This window comes from Nannobrachium achirus (genome assembly GCF_963921795.1).
Source record: "Nannobrachium achirus genome assembly, chromosome: 3".
NCBI classification, from domain to species: domain Eukaryota; kingdom Metazoa; phylum Chordata; class Actinopteri; order Myctophiformes; family Myctophidae; genus Nannobrachium; species Nannobrachium achirus.
In genome coordinates this window covers 18,639,663-18,663,776 of record NC_137812.1, presented here as the reverse complement: position 1 = coordinate 18,663,776, position 24,114 = coordinate 18,639,663, and the positions used below count along the sequence as shown (strand labels likewise).

Genomic DNA, 24,114 nt, shown 5'->3' with positions numbered 1-24,114 from the left:
AAAATAGCAGCGCTCAATAGCAGCGCTCAGAACGCGCTGCGACACGTTGTGAGCTTGGAGGTCGGCTATTTTCGGTGCGTGGTACCACACCAAACTAAGCATAATCAAGTCAATACTGGAGATGTGACGTACAGCATGGATTTCTACACAGAGAGGACAATACTTTAAACAAAAGATGCTGCATGCAAGTTCAGGAGAGTTTGGACAAGGCAATTCTCTTGAATGCTGCCTTCAGGTATGGCATGGAAAGGAGGCATTTGCATCTCTTTCACCATGGTAAAAACTGCATTCATGGCCATGAGAGGGCACTTTACTGACTGATACAAGGGCAGGGGCTCAAGCCCCCTTTGATGTCTATGTGTGCATGTGCCTGGTGAGGAAGGACTGTAAGCACCGCAGAGCTCTGAGGGAAAACCCCAAAACACCACAGCTATAGGACGACACAGCAGAGGAGGGCCACAACAACACAGAACTCTGACAGAGAGACACAGACACACAGAGAGAGAGAGAGAGAGAGACAGAAGAGAGGAGACAACAAACCCAGACGTGTCCGTGAACCTGTCCAGGGACCCGAGTGGTAAGAAATGTTCAATCTTGAATGCAGTGGTGGAAAAAAGCAAGTGAAAGTATTAATAATGCCAATATGGAAATATTCTGTTAAGTAAAAGTCCTGAGTTAAAAATGCACTTGAGTAAAAGTACAAAAGTATTGGCATCAAAATGTACTTAGAGTACCAAAAGTATAAAAGTACAAGATGTTTGAAAATAGCAGATCGGCTATTTTCAAATAGTCTAGCTATGAAATATTGCTAAAGTGGTTAATGTATGTTTTATAATATTATAATTGATATCTGCTAACAGTGCTAAGTAACTAGTCAGTAAAGTTTTCAAATAATTGTAGTGGATTAAAAGTACAATATTTGGATCCGAGATGTATTGGAGTAGAAGTAAAAGTATTAGAAATACTCAAGTAAAGTACAGATTAGAGATGTTACCGATCAATCGGCAATGGATCGGATTGGGCCGATCAAAGCGTGATCGGCGATAATCGGTGGTTTAGATCAAAAGGTAAATTCACCGATCCGATCCGATCGGTGCATCCGATCAACCAGCCGTTCAGTATGCCCACTTGAGGCCATTTTGGGGTATTGATTTCCACAGTGCTGAAGGAATAATTAGTTACTGCTATGATAATAAATACATAGTAATGCTGGTAAATAACTATAAGGCAAATATATAAATGAATTCATGAGTGAATTAATTAATTAAAGTTAAAACATTAACATTTAGAAAATATAAATAATATATAAATAATAACTTGATCGGATCGGTGATTGATCGGTATCAGGTGATCAAACTTTTGTGATCGGTGCTCGGTGATCGGTTCCAAAAAACCTGATCGGACCATCCCTAGTACAGATACCTCAAATTTGTACACAAGTGCACTACTTAAGTAAATGTACTTAGTTACTTTACACCCATGCTTGAATGAAATGCAGTACATGACCATAATGCACAATACTGTACAAAACAGTACAGTAAAAAAGGTGTGAATTTAACTCTGATATTTCACTCATACGATCCCAGAGTTACAGACCCATACGGGTCCATTTGGTTTGTCCATTTTTGCACACTCGAGTTTAAAGTAACACTCAGGATTTGTGGGACTGATGTAGTGAGCTAATGTTGTTTTTGAAGAATTGCTGATAATTTTAAATGAATGGTGTATTAGATTGTTCAAACCGATACTGCACAATGTATACTGCATACACAAACTTAACTGTATACATTGTTATGCCTTATTGTACATTCTATAAATAAACTACCCTAGCTGTACCCCTCATTATTTGGTGAAATCTACATGCCTTAGCAATTCAATTGCCTTATAAGGTATGTTGTGGTGTAACACTTCATAGAGGTAAAAAAAAAAAGCATGCACAAAAAATACAATCTTTTGAAATGTATATTTTTTAAATGTCAAGATAATTAGATTTTTACTCGAGTCGTGACTCGTGACCCATAAATGGGTCCCAACCCACTGTTTGGGAATAGAATACTCACAAATAAGACAATAATTATGTTTGTCCATAACAACTGTGTGCAGTGATATGTGAAATCTAATCGGATTTAGAGTCTCATACCCTATTTCTGTTGAATCATGTATTGTTTTGTACCAGACAGCGGCCCTCTACTGCGCTCCTCAGGCTGGCTGCATCTCATCGGCTAACACAGGGAGCCAGACAGGGATGCGTGGTGATGCACGTCTGCTTTCATCGCTGATGATCACAGAACAATGTCAGCTTCGGCTGTATGACATGCACAGATCTTGTTATGGCAATATGATTATATGAATTTTACAAGACACCCTGTAGGTCTCCTGTCAGGCCCTAACCCAAACTGATACCCCTGGCCCTGGCCAGTGGGTCAGACACCTACCTCTTCGTGCACATACTGACCTACTCTTGCTTGCAAGCGTGAGCAAAGAAGATTTGCGGACAAACCCGGGTCTATACCAGATATGTACCGTGATTGCACACGCTCAAACAAGACGCGTAAGGCCCTTAGGTGTTCGGGTCTTCGTGTGGCTCCGGAAGTCGGCGTTGGCGATTCTGCAGCGAGTGCAGAGGGGGAAGATGGATCTGACCACAGAGAAGACAATGCAGGTCACTGTCAGCAAATCAACCCTCACTCTAGCCAGAAGATCATTGTTGAAAAGGACGTGATTGACTACGGTGTGAATTTCTGTCTTACAGAAATGTCAGCTCCAGCACGGGCAATTCCAAGCGTGGAGGAATCAGGCGGGTCCTCTCCCGCTGCCAATGCTCTACCCCCTTCCATGGAGGCCATGCAAACTCCCCCCCCGGTGCCCCCCAAGCCCTGGTTTAAGTCTAAGGGTACAGGTCCTGGGAGAGCGGTTCCGCATTTGTCCTCTTCTCCCTATGAGAACTATCCCATGACAGGGAAAACATTAGACCACGATCTTGATGTTGAAGACCCCAGGAAAGGGTCTATGTTATCCGCCACTCCGCCCAATAAGCAGATGACTCCCGAATTGTGTCAGGTCATAGGTCTGAGCTTCAACCACGGGTTAAACAATGACCCTGGAAAACACTGCCTCACCGTGGCGGGGAGCGGAAGCTCGCCAAAAGCAGGACAGAGGCTCTCGCCATCGCTACTCCCTCCAAGTCCACCTCCAAAACCTCAGAAACGCTTCACAGCGCCAGAGGCAGGTGGTGAGGAGGGGAGGAAAAAGGGGGAGGAGGAGGATGTGGCGATAAATGAAATGTCCAACTTAAGTAAAGCTACGTCGTCGGGTGCAAGTCAAGAGGAGGAAGACCCGGGAGGTGGAAAGGGGAAGGAAAAGAGACAAGAGGAAGAAGCGGAGGACGAGACACATTTCAAGGTGATCTCTGTCATAGCTGAGAACTCCTCCCAGCAGGGAGAAAGGGCAACATTGGGATCCGTCCCCTGCGCCCCCTTGGGTCAGGAGGCGGGCAGGCCTGGAGGAGCACCAACAGGCGCTAAGGTTGCACCCTTTCCAAAGCCCCCTCGCAGAAAGCGACAAGTCACGCTGCTTCACACCGAGATCCAGACTCCCCAGCCCAAATCCCTGGACTCAGACAGCCCAGACAGCGAGGCTCACCGCCCTACAGAAGACGCCCCCGTCTTTCCAATCAGGCAATTAGAAGAGCCTCAAGATGTGCAGAACGTCAGAATGGAGTCCTTTGCAGAGGTTCTGTTGCCGGTGCCCTGCGGATTTGAGGATCCTCTGGATGGAGCAACCGATCAGGGACCAATGTTGAAGATGGTGGACAGACTGGAGGACGGAAAAGAACACGAGAGGCAAACTGGAGGGCATCGGGAGGAGGAGGGAGGAGAACGACAGGAAGGTGGTGAAGTGGCTTTGGTGAGTTTAATTTGTATCATCGTTTATACACGCACACACACACAGTGAAGACTGATTGATTGAAGAATTTATTAGAAGTTTGCAATAGAAAAAAGTACAGTTTCATGACAGTACAAATCACTGGTACAAGGTCAACTAAAAGGAGATCCTAGAAAGCCGAGGCTTATTTCCACAGGAACCACACAGGACTGACTGAGGGAACTCTTTTTCTGCAACCACCACATAGTTACATGCATGCATTTATATTCCATCGTACGTGTCCTGTACTGAAAATAGCAGATCTACAAGCTCACAATGCTTGTTGAGCTCGCTTTAAATGCACACTGCCATAAAATGAACACCGACTGGAACAGTCAGGGGTTAAGTATTGCTCAAAGCATCTCTCGTTCCCTGACATTCCTCCCACTTCATCAAACCTTTAGGCTGAAGGCTGTTTGCCTTTCATACGACGCATACACAAACTTTAGAAGGCAATGGTAGCCAATCAGGAGGGAATATGGGAAATGGGACATATCCATGTTGAGGACATGACTTTAGAGATAAACTGGGCCCTATTATGAACCAGGTCTTATGCCTTATGCCTTAACTTCTTTGCCTTTTTTTTACTATTTTGTTTTAGTTTTTTAAATATTTCAAATAGCTGATCTGCAAGTTCACAACGTGCAGAGGTAGATCAGCATTTGAAGTATTTAAAAATGTTTTTCAAAATAGTGAAAAAAAAGGTAAAGAAGTTAAGGCATAAGGCATAATACCTGAATCATAATAGGGCCCACTGTGTACCGCCTTGCATGATTTTAGGGCAAGATTCTGTAGGCGCGGTGTCCAAAAATGTGTTTTGCAAGAATTGGCCTCATGGTGGCGCTAGAAGAGGGCCATGTGAGAAATGAGGGGTGGAGGTTGTGGTTTGGCAGCACTACAATTACAAGCACATACGTTGGTCTTCAAGGTTTCAGTGATTCTTATTGGTTTGGCGTGGTCCCTAGGACATTATTTGCGGTCTCAGATGATGTCAAATTAACCTGGATTTTCATTTCATTGAATCACCTTAATGTTTTTTTAACACATCAAAACCTTGACATATCTAACTCTCCCTTTTTTGACCTCCTGCAATCTGACAGGCATTACGTCAAGACCTGCCCAGACCAATCAGAATGCAGATGCGGGAGGAGGGGGGAGGAGGGGATCAGGAGGACAGGGGGGAGGTGGAGGAGGTGGAGGGGAGGAGTGAACCAAGCCACACCAACAGAAGGGTTGAATGGCTAAACGGAAATTCGCAAAGGTGAAAACACATACATGCACGTTTGCACGCACGCACGCACGCACGCACGCACACACACACACGCACGCGCGCACACGCACACGCACAAAAAAACTTTGGGGACACCAAAGTATTTTGAACCACTGCCATATAGCCATTAGTCCTCATTCTTTTATTTTTGAGCGGTGGTCACGCCGCTCCTATACGTGGCCGTGTGTGTAGAGGTACGTGTGTGTATGTGGGTGGGTGCGTCCGTATGTAGCCTCAAGCCTGTGGTGTAGTACCTTTTCTGACCACACATGTTAAGGGAGGGGCGCTGTTTTCAGGCCAGGCCAGACCAGGCACACACACACACACACACACACACACACACAGACACACACACACACACACACCCACACACACACACACACCCCCCCCCTCAGGTGGTTTACCCCCTGAGGGGGGGTAAACCACCGCTCAGTTCACACGGGTGTGATTTTATTTTTCCTCCTCTCTCTTTGTTTCTCCCTCTCTGTCTCTCTCTCTGAGTCTCTCACAGTACCATGAGTTCATAATAGCTGTCATTCCTTTCTTCTTTGAGAACTATTTTTGGGAGTTTCTAGCTCAATCGTGTTACCTGGCTGGTTGGCATTCTAAAAGCCATGATAATGATAATGACCATAAACACCTCTGTCAAAGAGGTTGTTTTTCACCTGTTCTTATTTTTGTCTTTGATCAACATATTTCAAGCAGTGACGGCAACATTTCCATGCAAGAGGAAAGATACGCTAGATACGCCTTGAGTAATTCGATTTCCTTTGCGTGACTGCAAAAGCAAGGTGAACCCTTTGGTGAGTTTAATAATAAACTCACCAAAGGGTTTTATTTCCTGTGTATTTTCAGCACTTCTGTACAGACTGTGTGAGCCAACAGTCCATCTCGAGAAACTAACAAATGTGTGGAAGAACTCCAAATGAGTGTGATTGTCAGTGCCAATGGCGCTGGTAACAGTTAACTATTAGGGGTGTAACAATATAGTAACTGAATCGAAAAAACTATTTTAATTTGCAATGATCTATATCGATATGCAAAAAGCATATATTGTACCGTTTTGGCTTTGTATCGTATCGGTATCGTTTTGAAATGCAGATAATCGGTATCGAATCGTTTTGCAGTGCAAATAATTGATTGTATGGAAACTAAGTATTTGTGCCTTGTATTTACCAATTTTAACAAGGAAAATGAAAAAGAGGGGTTTAATTACTTTTCCATTCCATATAGCTACTCTTGGTCTATCGATAAATGTGTGTAATCTCTGTGTTCATGTCAAGGTTCGGGTTTGTCCATATGTGTTGAAATATAATGTCGATGTATTGCTGGAGAATCACAGTGTTTTCTTATTTATATCCATAATAATAGATTTTCCCCTTAAAAACATGCACTATTGACACGTTTCACACAGATTTAAATTCTTTGCTAAATAGTTACTATATCGATTTTAAATCATTGAATCGAATTGTATCGTATCGCCATGAATGAACCAATATCATCCATGTATCGTATCGTCAACCATGTATCGTGATGCGTATCGTATTGTTGTTATAAAGTATCGTTAACTTACACCCCTATTTGCTATGATTCTCCACAATTGTGTCTCTGACAGCTCGGTCAGCTCCTTGGAGTGCTGCAGTCCAGTCAACCCGGTAGAGGAGCTACTCTCATCAGGAGAGGAGCGGTCACCCTTCACCTCCATCAAACGTTCCAGTTGGTCCCCCGCGCGCAACCACCCACACCCGGATGACGTCATCTTCTCCGAGCCGATCGGTGAAACAGATCGGACCCTGGCGCAGGATGTTTTTGACTGTAACCATGACGACACAGAGGACCAGTCCATCTATGAGGATGTGTACCTGCCCTCAAGTCCACAGGCTGGTTTCCCAGGGAACCAAACCACTGACGGGTCTGAAGTACCAACAACATTTCTGTCCAGTAATGAAGGACATATGTGTGAGTGAGTTTAAACTTGTTTGACACACAATCCACATGTTTTCGCATTATACCGCTGTGTGTCTGGCGTCTGGACCTCAGGCTTTAGATACAATGTTTTGCGAAGAAGATCATAATAAACTTCCAGATATTATACGAGGTATTAAAACACACAACTTCCCAGGCCCTCGGTTGGTGCAGGGGTGAAGTACCTCCACCCCTGCAGAGTTTTAGGGATTTGAATCCACCACGGTGCATGCGGCTTAGCAGAGCTCTATATCAGAGGTTCTGAACCTTTTCAGGCAATGATCCCCCAAAATAATCATATTTCAATTGGGGAACCCCCACCCTGACAAACACTTGGAATGGAGGAGTTGAGGAATTAGAAATTATTTGACAGTTTTTATACTTATAATATAGTTTGTTGATTACTTTTGATTCAGAATAATGGTCTTTTTTAATTTGGGGGTATTACAAAGTTCTTAAAAGAGGTAGGGTGATCTTTGTCACTGCTCTAGCAACTCCTATGAGCTGTGTAATATTTTAATTACATTCTATTTGGCACTGACTTGAAATTCAAAACACTGACTTGAAAATAAATACATTTGTATTTCGCTGGAGATAAACAGAGTCAAGTAAAACGCTCAAAAAGTTTGAATTGAGTACAAAAGGACCCCAAAGTAAACAAGCCATTGCGCTTTCTTGTGGTCTAAATTATTTTGGTAGACCTTGTATCCGAACTGTACTATGTACTATTCCTAATAAAGTATCAAACAATAGACCACGGGCTGTTAAAGTGCACAACAGTAATTAATACTTTGTTTCATCCAAACAGCACCCAGGACTTTCAACATTTATGAAACTGTGGAGTTGTGTGTGAATCCCTTACTCCTTGCAGACATCTCTGCCGTGAAGGTGAGTCACTGAGCTGTTAAGTTGTGCACTATTATGACTGTAGGTAAAATATCTTCGCAGAAAATAACTTATCTACATAGCTCACAACATGCCGGCAATTCCTCTTGAGCTTGAGGATCAGAGTTCATGTGGGGCAAGTGACTGGTTGATTGATTGTTGTCTGTCTGTCTGTCTGTCTGTCTGTCTGTCTGTCTGTCTCCCTCTCTTTATAAATCAGTTTGTAGGGCCTGCTTTGGACTTTTCGGTCCAGAAGTATCGTATCGGGCTGAGCAGAAAGCGGAAGCACAGGCTACCATGGAGACGGAATATTCGCCAAGGTCAGACTAACCACTGTCACTTCTGTCACTTTAATTATTTAGCTAACATACTACAATAACTCCTTAGGATCATTACAAGCAACAATCTACAAGTATGCAATTTTGTAGTTTGTTTTGCAAACTTTAATACGTTTGCTGTGTCTGGAGCCATGGCTGTGCCCCATTATTGAATTTGATTGGCTGCAGTGTTGCTTACAGCAGTGCTTCTCAACCTGTGGGTCAAATTATTTAAGGGGGGTTCCCAGATGATGTGAACTTAAAGGTGAAACATTGTTTTCTCACTCAACAGTAAACAAACCATAACGTTTAGTGTACAAATAGAGGGTATCTGCACATTTAAAGTGACAATTTAAGGAATTTTTAATAGCTCTAAAATGACAAATTAAACATTGGTCAAATTGTCAATATAAGAGGCAGAAACTGTGAAAATAGACGATCTGAGCATGTTATCCGCTATTTTCACAATAGAACCGTGTTATACAAAATGTAGGCACTTAGTGCTCGTCAAAATAATCTGGGGACCCCCAGTTGAAATATGATTATTTTGGGGGTCGTGGCCTGAAAAGTTTGAGAACCACTGGCTTACGTCACAGTGTACACATGTATGTATGGTCAGTCTTATGCAGCCTGCCATGTTTTGACCTCAGTGCAAACTACTAGAATCAGTCTAGGGTTTCATCGCCCCTCAAGCACTTTCTTACATCCTGTGTGCCTGGTTCAGAGTTTCGGTGACATCGAGCCAAAAGAATGTCATGTCACGTCAGGGGAGTGAAATGAAAGGCGTGGATTCTGTGACCTATTAATAATCCAGGGTGTTTCTCTGAAACAGATCCGTCATCTCTGGCCTCCACCGCACTACAAGTCTTCCCTGCATCCATCTTCTACAAAGTCCCAGACACAGATGGGCAGGCCGCTGTGACGTCACAGGGACAACAGAAGGTTAGCGGAAGACAACCAGGAAGTACATGGCATCTCAGTCATCCCAATACAATAATAAACCACCTTCATTCCTGCCTGTAGAACCAGCCACACAGATATGGGCTGTCTTGGCCATATATGGATTCTGTTAGTGTGATATGTGGTTGATGTGGCCTCCATATATGATCATTCCCATATGAAGTCCTGTTAGATGTGGGCTTAATACTGTTGACAGCAGGGATCTCCATGTATGGGCATAAACAGGATTCTGTTTGTGTGGTTCCCCTGACATCACAGTGAAGTCAGAGTGTGATATCAGAGCGGAAAACCCATTCTGTTATAGAGTGGTTCCCCTGACATCACAGTGACGTCAGAACATGATGTCAGAGCGGCAAACCCATAGACCGTAAAAAAAAGTGTATGCGTCCAGACGGACGGAGTAGCATGTGCCGTTTCACATACTAAACTGCGACCTTCGGTCGCAATAATTGTCTCCTCCCGGTCGAACGGCATGGCCGAGACTATGTTTTGCACCCTGTCCGTTCATCCGTCCGCCCGTCTTTCCATGTGTGTGTGTGTGCCTGACGCCCTTCCGTATTTGTGTATGTGTTCTATGTGTGTCTTTTACCAGCTAATCTCCGGCAATTTGTGCCAATTATATGGGGGCAATATCCTCACGGCATGTGTCTACCTTCCTCTCTCTCTGTCTGTCTGTCTCTCTTTCTCTGTCTGTCTGTCTCTCTCTCTTTCTCTGTCTGTCTCTCTCTCAGGTTGCAGGCACCAGTCCCAAACCTCTTGTCATCATGACGGCTCTGAGGGACAAAACTAAAATGAAAGCAGCTCAACCGAAGGACAAGGGAAAAAATAGATACTCTGCCTTGATCTGATCAAACCGGCAACAGTAATAATATCGTACTCTCTGAAGACCCTTGATACATTGTGTTACATTTGATTCTTTCTATCTTTTTGAATAAATTTAACATACAACAAATTTGTAATTTGTAATAATAAAATGTGATACTTAACTGCTGGTTTATACACATGCTGCATACAACTGTGTCAAAGTGTCCCTGAGCAAGACACTTAAAGGGGCTACACCATTATTTCATCTAGACCACTGGTTCCCGAGCACAGGGTCGGGACCCATTTGTGAGTCGCGGACACATTTTTATGGGTCCCACAATTTTTGCTTTCCTACATTATGTTTTTAATTATTATTTCAAAAAAGATTAAAAAAACATTGCCAAAAAAGGAAACATTTTTACGTTTGAAAAGTAAATGCAAAGATCTAAGAAATCACATAAATTAGAAAACAAATGTTTAAGAAGTAGTGCGAATAGCCGTAGCTTGCAGATCTGCTGTTTTCACAAGTTTGGGTCCCGGGCAAAAGTTTAATTTCTCTTTTGGGTCACAAGCTAAAATGTTTGGGAACCACGGAACCACTGAATTGGAGGAAACAGGTAGCCAGTGAGTCTCAAATAAATCTCTCAACAGTCAAATGTCATTCAGTGTGTAGAGTAGGTTCAGGTTTTGTGCAGTTGCAGTTCTTCTAGTAGAGTCTAGTCTGTTTGCAGTGCCAGTTTCACTCCCAGTCCCAGATAGACCTAGTCTACTTCAGTCTCAGTCACCGATAGATAGTACTGCTACGCCATCTAGCGGTGAACTGACGTTTCTTGTCTTGGATTACCAAAATTCCAAGCTCTTTCCTAAAGGATAAAGGAAATCATTAAATGGAAAACATTAAATTAACTTCTGAAAAGGCTTCACCCACCTCGAGTGACGAGTCTATAGCCTACTAAAAACTAGTGAACCGCGATCTTGCCACCCACACGTGATTGTGGTTGTAAACAATAACACAGAGCACAGACAATATAAATCCTTCTTGTGGGAAGAAAGGATATCATCATGGCCCCAAATAACTTTTAAATATCTTGCAATTGGCGACGAGTCTCTTACTAAATCGGCAAGATTACATTACATAACATAATACATAAAAGCTAAGCTATATAACCTCTCCATCATCAGCAATAGTCAGTGGTTCGTGTCCCCCACACTCCAAAGCCCCCACCGTTGCGCACAGATTCACCGGGAAATACTCGGTCGCCGCCCGCGATATCCTTGCGGCCGCCGCCTAGCCGGCCCGGATGTGGTAACAAACAAGATGGGACTGGGCATGACACGATTATAACGGTCCCTATTTTATTTCCCCTTTCCTTTGTTTCTAGAACACTAATCACAGCAGTCAGAGCGAGAGATAAGGCAACAGAAGGTTATGTTGTGAGAGAATAAAGTACTCGTTGAATACTGGCCTCCACCCGTAGAAGAGAATGCTCCGGACTGTTGACTCTGTTGCAGCTACGAGCCATGCTAAGCGCAACAGCAGGCGAGCACACAGATTCCAGCGGTTGTAGCGGTGTAGCTTAACGCTATGGGTTGTGTAGGCACAGGAGGAGGTGTCATCATCAACATGTGTCTGCGTCTGTTGGCAGCGGCTGTTCTCAGCATTGTATCAGGTAGGTTATGCACTGTCTGTTTCCCAAACACTGGGACACCCTGGCTAGCCCAGGGCAGGGGTCTTCAACGTTTTCAGGCCAAGGACCCCTTAGTTGAGAGAGATGAAGCAACCTTTTCATAGATTCCATATAGTTTCATTATTTGACAGCACAATCATCAGTGTATTTTGGATTCATGTCAATTTGTGTTTTCAGATATTTAACCACTTGAACCGTCAATACTTAATAAACTTGACCTTTTACTCTGTACAAGTCTGCTCTTTTTCCCCTCTGCACCAAACCTCTTTGCCGAATCTGCTATTTTTGGCTAAAGTTCTCAGAATTTGGATGATAGACCTGTTGAAGACCCTTGCCCTAGCCATAAATTATAACGCTCTTAGAGACCAGGGGTCCTTGAGGGAGTTCCAGGGGGTCCCCCAGCTAAATAATAGTTAGGATTAGGAACCAAATGGACCCTTATGGGTGGTTCCATTTGTACACTCTCAGAGTTAAATTAACATTGATTTTACTATATAAATTGGGGTATCAGAGATAGCAATGGTATTAAATGGGGGTCTGTAGCCTGACGTTACTGTTAAGTGAGTATAGATGATCGTATAACCTATTATTAATATTATTATTACCTTTTTTTGTATATTTCTCTTCCATATAGCCTATCAATGAATAACACAACTGGAAAAATTTCAAATTAATATTTTATAATTAACTAAATGGATTAGTTAAATGAACCACAATGCTATTTTATAGGCTATCTTTCATTGTATGCAAGCGGCTCATTTCATTAAAACTACTAGGGTGGGCAAAGAAGTGAATTGACCACTTGCTGATTGCAAAAATAGCAGATCACAACAGAGCTCACAACAGAAATGGTTGAATTTTGGTTTAGTCTGGTTTATTTTTGCTGCTAAATCCCTCATTCTACTATATCTCATTGCTGGCTGCTTTATCTGTCCAACTTGACTGGAGTTAATTTCTCCACACAGCTCAACAACAAGAAGAAGTGAAATCCATACCACTGGACGGGAGTCTTGAATTGCATCCATATGATAAGAGCTCTGTTACCGAAGCCATCACTGGCATCCTATGGAAACATGGCCCCAATAAGGTGGCAGAATGGGACAAGAACTTTGGTCCTGATGTGGATTACTACAGGACGTATAAAGAACGCACAGAACTCGATAAAGAAACAGTAAAGTTGGTCATCAACAATATGACCATAGAAGACAGTGGAGTGTATTCTGTGGAGGTAAATGGCCGACCGCTGAAGACTTACAGGGTTGAAGTCATCAGTAAGTAAAGTATGCACTGTGAAGTATGAATGTTATGGATATGTGTTGTACGACTATAATAATTTCCACATTTTACAATACACATGTGTGGCAAGGTTGATCCTAAAGACAAGAAATAATGTTAACATTTACCTCTTAGCATTATGAACCCCAGCATCCCTGGCTGTCATAATAACTAGCCCTTACCCGTTCCAAGATATGAGCTCCGAAATGATGTGCAGTGTGTGGGTTATGGGATGTGCACTGTGCACACAGTATATGAGGGATGGAAAGTAACTTTAAATGGTGCTTGCATGCTAATATGTAGGAGCATCAATGTAAGAAATACCCGTTCCATTTAACGGCTACAGAGATACTGTGTACCGATCTGCATGATTTTTGGACAACATCTGTAACAGGGCCAGAACCCCCCCCGCCCGCCCGCCTGCCTGCACCCCCCCCCCCCCCCCCCCCCTGTGTGTGTGTGTGTGTGTGTGTGTGTGTGGGTTTGTGTGTGATTGTGCATGGCCTGAACAACAGCGCCCCTCCCTTAACATGTGTGGTCACAAAAGGTACTGTAGGCTAAATAGATATAGATACACCATAAAAATGCTAATATACAGCATACGATTTGTGAAAGTGACAAACGGGCTTCACAGTTATGTCAGGTGTGTTCATATGCTGATGGTGATGCGATTTCAGATCAATTGCTCCAGCCACCGAGGAGAAACGCTGTGACAGACAGACACTCACTCACTCACTCACTCACTCACTCACTCACTCACTCACTCACTCACTCAGACATTCGCAAAATTATAGTATAGATAAGAGGTTAGGGTTAGGGTTAAGGTTAGGTTTAGGTGACACCTCTATTTAAAATAATGGTACATTCATTGGGCATACTGTGCGTGTACTGCTACCTGTGTACTGCTACCTGTGAATTGTAAACTAGTTTAGTATTTAGTGTACATTTTGTATTTTTGGAGTTCTTAGGTATCTGTTTGTGTATCATGGATGTTCTATTTTTTGTTGTGATGTCTTGTATGTAAGCAAGGATTGTGTATTTTTTTTATTTCTGCCTCTTGGCCAGATCACACTCGAAAAAGAGATCATGTCTCAATGTGTTTTTATCTGGTTAAATAAAGGTTAAATAAAAATCAATCTTCTGAATCAGTGAAAATAAGTGAAAATAGCGGATCTATAAGCTTACATTGCAACACACTTGAGCTTGTAGATTGGCAATTTGGTATAGTGGGGAAAAACGGAGGGTGCCAAGAACAGACCCCTGGGGTCAATGAAGTAATTTATAAACTGTACATAGGGATTACGTGGTTCTTGTTAACTTTATTCATCCCATGGTCCAATTGTTACCAAATTAAAGGGAAGACAATATTAGCCAAAATGTCAGCTAATCTTATCTATCTATAAATGCGAGAAGTCTCTGCGTGTCTGTCTGTCTGTCTGTGTGTCTGTAATCCGCGTATCTCGAGAACCGTTCGTCCCACCGGCTTCAGATTCGGCATGCACGTTCCCCGCCGCGGCACGGAGTGCAGTGCCGGGTCTCGACCCGACCCGACGCGCGGTTTTCCCGAACCGGCGAGAAACGTTCGGAATCTCCTTATGCGGGGTTGATTGTTGACATCAGGCTGTTCCGGAGGAAATCGGCGAAAGCTCTGACTCATTGTGACATCACTTCATAAAAGGCTCTGACATCACGTACGCCACATGAGTCAACAAAAAATCTCTGTGAGTGTGTATGTATGTATGTAATCCGCGTATCTCGAGAACCGTTCGTCCCACGGGCACGCGCGTTCTCCATATACCGTTCGTCCCACGGGCACGCGCGTTCTCCATATATGGGCATAAAATGAATGCCCCCATATATGGGCATAAAATGGATTGCAGACAGACAGATACAGATATCTCCATATATGGACATAAATGGACAGAGGCAAACAGATGGTCAAAGATCTCCATATATGGGCATAAAATGGACGCAGACAGACAGATACAGATATCTCCATATATGGGCATAAATGGACACAGGCAAACAGATGTTCAAAACGGGTCCTATGACAACAGGTATAATGAGGTTTGCATTAAAGGGGGAACCGGCACTGTGTCTGCAACACAGTTGGAGGCACAGACAGATACTCCATATATGGGCATAAAATGGACGCAGATAGACAGATATCTCCATATCTGGGCATAAAATGGACCCAGAACTATAACTGCAGTGATCTCCATATATGGACATAAAATGGACGCCGACAGACAGACAGACAGATACAGATATCTCCATATATGGGCATAAATGGACACAGGCAGACAGATGGTCAAAACGGGTCCTAAAGGGCGGGGCATTCATTCCCTATTTACATTGTTCCGAGTTGGCCAGGTCGCCGACTAGACGCTGGGCCGCCCGAAGGGCGGCCCAGCTTCTAGTATATACAATTGAGCAAAAGCCGCATCCCACAACTCAACGGTAGGGAGGAGAACGTAGGGAGTAGGGAGGAGAACGTAGGGAATAATACCGCCCATAACTCTATCATTGGCCCCCCGTTGCCATGGTGACCGGTGATTGGCTCGTATTCCCAGCTATGGGACCGGTGGATCCAATTTCAACCGAGGGGGGCATAGCCAGAACACACACACACACACACACACACACACACACACACACACACACACACACACACACACAAATAGCTAATAGTTAGCTCACAACTTTCCACTTTCTCTTTCACCTCAATCGCAGTAACATCCGTATACACCACGTCATCGCATCACCAATACGTTTTATTTTTTATTTTTTTCAAAACCTTTTTTTTCCAATTTTTTTTTCTCAAAAAAAATTTTTTTTCTCAATTTTTTTTTCTCAAAAAAACTTTTTTTCTCATTTTTTTTTCTCAAAAAACTTTTTTTTTCTCAAAAAACTTTTTTTTTCTCAAAAAACTTTTTTTTTCCTCAAAAAACTTTTTTTTTCTCAATAGGATAATCCTTAGCTTGCCCTTAGGCCGTCTTACTGGTAGTATATAGCATATATTATAATATAGTAGATAGATACATACATAGATTGATAAACACAGATATAGAACTCCACGGCAGTGTTGTTAGCTTCTACAATGTCGACATTAGTATGTGTGCCTTTTACACACCAACAAACACAGACAAATGTGCAACAATCAAATATAGCTGCAAGCAGTGGCCAAGCAGGAAAAAGCTTAAGAAAGCAGCAAGGGAAAATAAAGCAGGATTCCAGTCCACATACAGTCTACGCATCAAACCCTAACCCTAACCCAAGGCCTTTTGGTGCCTGACTCACAACTGGTTGTTGGTGCATGTTGTGCTGTTTAATTGTAACAGCAACATAAACTGCCCAATTGCAATGGAATCTGATCAAAGCCACCCTGTACCTCAGGGGTTTGTTTTCGACGAATATCTACTCCTATAGATGCAACGCGGCGACCTAGAGGGGAGGCCGGCGTAGCCGGCCGACCTTCTAGTTGCCTACACAAATAGAGTGCACACTGTTTGTAGCCTATTATAGCCTGTTTTAAGTTCATCTGGAAAACATATTGACCCATTAAGACCTGAGGAAGATTTCAGTTTTCAGACAAAAAAGAAGCATATGTTGCTATATCAGTACTGCTCAAATGTTTTCATCTCAAGGGCCCCCAACATGATGATGTATTTGGCCGTGGACCCCCACCTCAAAATTGCTTGTTCCAGGGACCTCATAGGCCTAAATGGTACACAGAGGTCATAACACATAGTTTTAGCTGATCTACACTGGCTGCCAGTCATTTGTAGATCTTGACTTTAAATATTTTATGGTTAATGCTCTCCGTGGTCTGGCACCTTGCTAGCTTGTAGAGTTGCTGAAATCCTGAAATGCTGAAATCCTTTCTGTAGCCTGAGTATCTCTGATGTGGCTCCACTAAACTAGTTGTTCTTAAGTACAGGTTGGTGACCAAGGCTGACATGGCCTTTGTAAGGCCCATATAGACTCTGGAACAGCCTGCCTTAGGCTTGCTAGCTCAAATATATATAACTACTTTTATATATATATTTTTTAAATCCTATTTTGTATTCTTCAGAGTCAAATGGCAAAGATTTGAAAAGGCTAAATAACCTCCTCCGTACAAAAAGCAGTCTCTCACTGGTTAATAGGGGTGCGAGGGGACCAGCAAACTAATGACAAGACAGCACTTTTAGAGGAAGGGAGGTGCTATAAACTGGCAGTCAATCCAATAATCACCATGTTTTGCAATCAATAGATATGAAATCATTATTAAGTATAGCTGGGGGGGGGGGGGGGGGGGGGGGGTACATGCTGATACCTCTTGTTTCCCTCTAATGTCTTTGCCGGAAAGTAGCCGATCTACAGTACATGCTCAAAATGCGTTGCAAAGTGATGTGTTGTGAGCTGGTAGATCTTCAATTGTTGCCAAATGTATGCCTCGGTCACTGGGTTTACATCGCTTAACTGATCAACTTGAGTGTATTCTCTCCACACAGAATACCTTCCATGGGGAGCGGCCCATGAACTGCTTCCAGATGCCCGCTCTGTTACTGAGAACATCACTGGCATCCTATGGAAACATGGCCCCAATAAGGTGGCAGAATGGGACGATGGGTTTGGTCCTGATGTGGATTACTACGGGACATATAAAGAACGCACAGAACTGAACAAGAAAACTGGGAGGTTGGTCATCAAAAATATGCTCAAAGAAGACAGTGGAGTGTATTCTGTGGATGTAAACGGACGACTGCAGAGCAAGACTTACAGAGTTGAAGTCATCAGTAAGTAATATGCATTGTGTAGAAAATGTTATGGATACTGTATGTGTTGTACTTCTATACTAATATCCACATTTTAGCCAGCAAAAAAAAAACAAAACAAAACAAAACAAAAAAAAACATTTTTTACTTTTGTTTAGGAGTTTGAACGGCGCAAACTGCACCTACGTTTCACATGGAGATTACCGTAGCACAGATCTCCGCTCATAAACATAAAGTAACTGTCATCTCGAACAGAACGGCCCTGCAAGGAGAGATATGCACGTGTGTCGTGTTCGCACCAGTGCGATTGTTATTTACTTATGAATTATTTAAAAAAAAAAAGATCAAAGCCAAACATTAACATGAGCAAAAGAGGACAGAATGTGCATCAGAGGCACAACAATACAGGTCCAGGCACTCAGGTGGATTCCGAAATAAAAGGCCTTTATTTGGGCAACGGGCTAGAACATTAAAAAACACCAACACGTTTCGGCAAACGCCTTCTTCAGGATGTTACTGAACAAAGACAAGAGTGTAGGCCTGTCCACAGTGAGGACCTACAGTCTGCAGCCTGCAGGCCCCTGGTGGCATCATACACATGTTGTCTACACATGAATGAAAGCACAAAAACAGGGTATACCTGCAGTCTGTTAAAAAAAACAATAACATCTTTAAAGGACAACTTCGTTTTTTTACAACAAGGGTTCATATTTTAGAATGTAATTTGAGAAAAGAAAAGATGAGTGTTAAAACGTTTTCATTGAGTGCTTTCTATCGTTTTAGTGATTTTAATTACATTGATTTCAGTAGTTGGGGGCATGCGTGCAAGTGGCTAAATATGTCTTTTTAGATACAATAAGCCCATTCTCGATATGACATATGGGGGCTAGTAGTGTTACTGTAAATAGTAATAAAGAAAATATACTACAGCCTATTGTGTCTAAAAAGACACATTTAGGCACTTGAACACATGCCCCCATGCACTGAAATCAAAGTCATTAAAATTGTTAAAACAATAGAAAGAAGTGAACAAAAAACATTTTAACACTCATCTTTACTTCTCTCTTAAGCCAATCTAAAATATGAACCCTTGTTGTAAAAAAACAAAGTTGTCCTTTAATTGCAATTATTTACATGGCAATTAATCCTCAACTGATATTTCATGATCGTGACAGCCCTAATAAGTAGTAACCTAGTAATTCAGAGCTGTGTTCGTTCTTTTTTTTGCCACAACAGAGAAAGTCCCAAAGCCATCGGTGGAGGTCAAGCCACTGGCGTGTTCACCTCACTCTGACAACTGCACCCTGGTCTGTCAAGGGGACGTCAAGGACTCCGGTCCCATCGACTATCACTGGAAGGAAGACGAGGGGGAGTGGATGGTGTCCGACTCTGGAGAGAATCCTGAACGCTGGGACATCACCAACGACGACCAGGGGAAGAAGGTTGAACGTTTCTTTTGTGAAATGATGAACCTGGTCAGTGTGGAGCAGAGCGATCCCCGTGACAACCCGTTCACTCATAAAGGTAGGCGATGCAGACTCCATGACATGTAGAAATCAAATCACTGTCTTACACTGCACAGTTGACCGTGGCTCTCACATCTTTTCATGTCAAGGACCCCCAAATTTATATTTATTTACAATTTACAATTACAATTTAGGCATTTAGCAGACACTTTTAATCCAAAGCGATTTACCGTACAATAAGCAGGTAATACATCAATATAATAAGCAAGATAATAAGTCAGTACATCAACAACAATACAACAAATGCATAGGAATTTCAATCTAGAAAAACAATAACATAGGTAGACCATGCACCTTATTAGTAAAAAAAATAAAAATGCTATCTTCTTGTATGGTCATTGAGGGAAGGGGGAGTGTTACAGTAGTGCTATGGGTTTAGGTGGAGTCTGAAGAGGTGAGTCTTCAGTCCATGGCGGAAACTAGGGAGTGAGTCTGTAGTTCTAAGTGTATGTCAAGTTTTCTTTTTAAAACAGCAGGCTATTGAATAGTAAAAGTATACATTTTGAACTTATATTGATTCTATATTAACTAATTAACTCATTTTGTTAGGGAACCACTGCAAGGACCACCCTAATTTACACAAAAGCAATTTATAGACAGACAGACAGACAGAGACAGACAGACAGACAGACAGACAGACAGACAGACAGACAGACAGACAGACAGACAGACAGACAGACAGACAGACAGACATGACTCTGTCCCCCAAATTTAGGTGAAATTAACTCACTTGATAGCAAATGAAACCCAGTAATATACAGTATGTTTTTCTCTTTCTCTCTCTCTTTAGGACATACCCCAGTGGGAGGGATTGTAGTTAGTATTCTCATCCTTATAGTCTGTTTGGTGTTCGGTGTGTGCTGGGTGCTGCGTTGTAAGTTTCTCTATTGCTTTTAAGTTAGATATACACAACATGATTTTATAACATGATTATATATATATATATATATATATTAGGGCTGGGATGCGAAAACATTAAACATTTTAATCTAATTAATTACAGGCTCTGTGATTAATTAATCACAATTAATCACATTTTAATCGCACATTGATATTTGACTTTTTTTATTTTTCAAGTAAAACACATTTTGTTGTACGAGGGAATAAACGAGTGAGTTTTTAAAATCTAAATTTCGCATCCACTGGGCCAAGCAAAGCGCTCTGATTGGCTACTTCTCCCTTTGCGTTTGTTGTCTCTTCTTGGTTGGTGCATCGCTATGATCGGTATGCCTGAAACTGAAGGTTCTGTGGTGCAAAAACTAAGTGCGATTAAAATGCGTAATTTTTTTTAATCACGTTAATTTTCTGTAATTAATTAATCGCAATTAATCAGTTAAAGTCCCAGCCCTAATATATATATATATATATATATATATATATTATTTGTGGAGTAAAAAGTATGATATTTGCCTCTGTGATGTAGTGGAGTAGAAGTATAAGATAAATACTCAGGTAGAGTAAAAGTGCTGTAGTAAACACTGCATATCACTGTTATCTTATCTTTTCTTATCTTATCTTATCTTATCTCAGCTCGTATAATGAATATGATTGCTTGGTTTGGGACCGAGTCTAAGGCTGAAGGTGATGTTGAAGGTGAGTGAGTTTGACAACATTCTTTGAGCAGTTTGTGATGTGTGTTGGTCTGGAGTTGAACCTCCAGCTAATTATAGCTGCATTCATAATTATAAAGTCATTATACAAAACGATATAGTACCCATAGGGATGAGCATAACGACCATCGGTGTTAGGGCTGGAGCCATATATGTAGGGTTGGGTATCGTCGGCGATACTTTTAATGGTATCGATTCACTGACTCGATACTATCGAGTATCGGTTCACGTAAAAACAAATGATACCTTGTTTCGATACTTTTGAATGCACCCCTTGCTGGTCGCATCTGTAACATTTGGGCCACTGAAAGTTTAATGACTGCTTTAGTAGGCTACACGCGTTACTGTGAAAATAACCGAGAATAGCCTATAATGTTTATTATTATGATAATGATCCAACGTCTATAAAATAGCCCATAGAAAAAGGCAAATAATAATTATAATAATAATAATAATAATAAATAAAAAGTATGGGAAATGGTATCGAAAAAGGTATCGTATCGATTCCCAGGTATCGAAAATACATCATACATATATGACTTCAAAACAATATCACAATGATACTTTTTTAATTTTCAATTAAGATGAATGAACTGGAATAAAATAGTGAAAATACAGATCTACAAGATTATACCACGTCACAATGCCTAAATTTGGATCCCACGATTTTATAAACCATTTTCAAAAGCTGAAACTGCAGTTTCCCCGTGGGAGAATATAGTTATTATGTGATAGCTAGTCTTGGTGCTGCAGTAATAGCAGAGATGTCAGAGAGCAGACATAGCTCACTTCAGTTCAGCCATATACCGTTGTGATTGTTGTGGCAACAAGGCAGAGGATTTGTAATCATAATAATAAACCTAGATACAGTACACAGTCGTACAAGGTCATTCACAACAATCATTACATTATTATTCAAACGATACACTTTAAAGGTAGGGTAAGAGATTTTCTTTGATTAAAATAAGTGTTAATTAGCTCTATATTCTGATAGTACTCATATAGAGATGGAACTGGAACACTAAAAATTATCTCTCCTGATTGGCTGAGCTTTTGCCACCTACTTTACTAAAAAGCTGATGAAACATGGAGACTCTTGTTACTGAACAAACTCGCTATAACAATGATTGCTATCACAATATAGTGATTTAACCTTTTAACAAAAACCTTTTTGTTTTAACCAAAAGATTTCATACACTTGTAAAGAGTTCACACGCAACACATCTCTATTTCTTCTGAATGTGCATGCATCTGCTGGGACCTGGAAGGAGTATAGATAGGCCTAATTCTGGACTTTTGCACTTAGGGACAATTTTCCTACCATTAGAGGTCTCATAAGTATGGGCTCTGAATTGTAAAATGATGTGTGGTGACCTTTCAGTCTTTGGTATATCTGATCAGTATACAAAACCAATTGGAAAATCTGGACATGTATTGTCGTGATTGAAGGTGGTGTTGATGAACTTGACTAAAACGACGTGAAGCCAAACTGATCTTTTCCTCTCTATTCAGCAGCTCGAAGTGAACACACTCCTAAACCAAGGAATGGACATGAAGGCAAGTCCTAATGGTTTCCATCATACTGTCAGGGTTCCCATGGTCATGAAATTACTGGAAATTTTTTGAAATTAGAAAAATATTTTTCCAGTACTGGAAACGTTTTGGAATTGATCAAGGGTCCTGGAAAAAATAGCTATGCATTGTATTTGGTTATTGATTTTGTTAATACCTCTCAAATTACAAATTAAACATGGGCCAAATTGTCAAATATTAGAATCAGAAATTGTGAAAATAGCCGATCTACATGCTCACAGCGCCTCGTGTTGCGAGGCGTTGTGAGCATGTAGATCAGCTATTTTCACAATAGAACCGTGTTATACAAAATTCCTCAACTCTTAGTGCTCGTCAGGGTGCTGGGTCCCAAGTTAAAACATGATTATTTCGGGGGTCACGGCCTGAAAAGGTTGAGAACCACTGGCATACACTACCTGTCTTTGGGCATTGCGCATAGGAGTAAGCGACCTGTTATTGAGCTGAATTATTGTTATATAGTCCTGGAAATTGGGTTAAATATTCTGGAAATGTTTTGGAAAAGTTTTGGAAATTAATTGGTAAAAATGTGTGGGAACCCTGTGTCTAGTCACGTTGCAACATTTGTCTCTGTATTTCTTATTTCACCTCACTGTGGCAAACAAAAGCAACATCCACACAGTTCTAGAGAGCTTTCATAAAACATGAGTGCTTGATGTGTCTTTTATCTGATTGACCCATTAAGACCAGAAACGCATTATTACATTAACCATTATTTTATGCTTTAACTATAAAAAATAGCAGATATTCAAGCTTCGCTGCGAGCTTACATTTTTGAAAAATCATGAAATTCGAATATAATATATTTTCGACCCGATTCTATAAATGTCTTCTAAACCCTTCTTCTAAATCAGTGGTTCTCAAACCTTTTCATGTCAAGGATCCCTAGAATGATGTGTATTTGGCCGATGACCCCCATCTCAAAATATTATATCAGGCGGGTGCAAGAAGCAAATATTTGAGTTACAAATGTTCGCTTTACAAAAGATATATTCAAAGATTTGCTAAAGATTTCATGATTTTTCAAAAGAGTGCTGCGATGCGAGCTCGTATATCTGCTGTTTTTCAATAGCTAAAGTATAAAATAATTCCAGGTCTAAATTGGTTAAAACATGCTGGTGTGCTATAATCTCTGTCTTCCTTTAAAATTCACTTTTATTCCTGGTGGACGCCGGGCTCCGATTTAGCATCATTCTCAAAGAACTGATTCTCATAACCAACATTTTTTGTGTTGTGTTTGTGCGTGGCGTGCATGTTTGTGTGTGTGCGTCCGTGTATCATAGGAATTCCACTAACAACAGGTGAGCCGACATCTGAGGAAAAAGAGGACTAAACTCCAGTCGATAACACCATGATTCGACAAACGGTAGGTCTGTTTATCTTTAGTTACTACATGTCTATTGCTTTATTACATTATTATTTTAGCGGCAATTTCTTATTAGTTTTCAAACGTTTTATCCACCATTTAAAATGTGTATTTGTCTCTGTCTTTCACACATTTACCCCTCTCTCTCCCTCACCCTCTCTCCCTCGCCCCCCC

At 41.5% G+C, this 24,114-nt stretch overlaps 1 protein-coding gene across 1 annotated transcript; it reads left to right on the top strand.

Annotated features, from left to right (window-relative positions):
- Nucleotides 1-11,465: 11,465 nt before the first annotated feature.
- LOC308282051 (uncharacterized protein) lies at nucleotides 11,466-22,552 on the top strand (the record flags this gene model as incomplete). The annotated part of the gene is made up of 7 exons (XM_080722399.1): nucleotides 11,466-11,795; nucleotides 12,779-13,084; nucleotides 17,585-17,869; nucleotides 19,085-19,372; nucleotides 20,165-20,248; nucleotides 20,905-20,967; nucleotides 22,497-22,552. Exons 1-7 carry the CDS (start codon nucleotides 11,711-11,713, stop codon nucleotides 22,550-22,552), a joined length of 1,167 nt encoding a protein of 388 aa, XP_080578525.1. The 5' UTR covers nucleotides 11,466-11,710.
- Nucleotides 22,553-24,114: the final 1,562 nt, after the last annotated feature.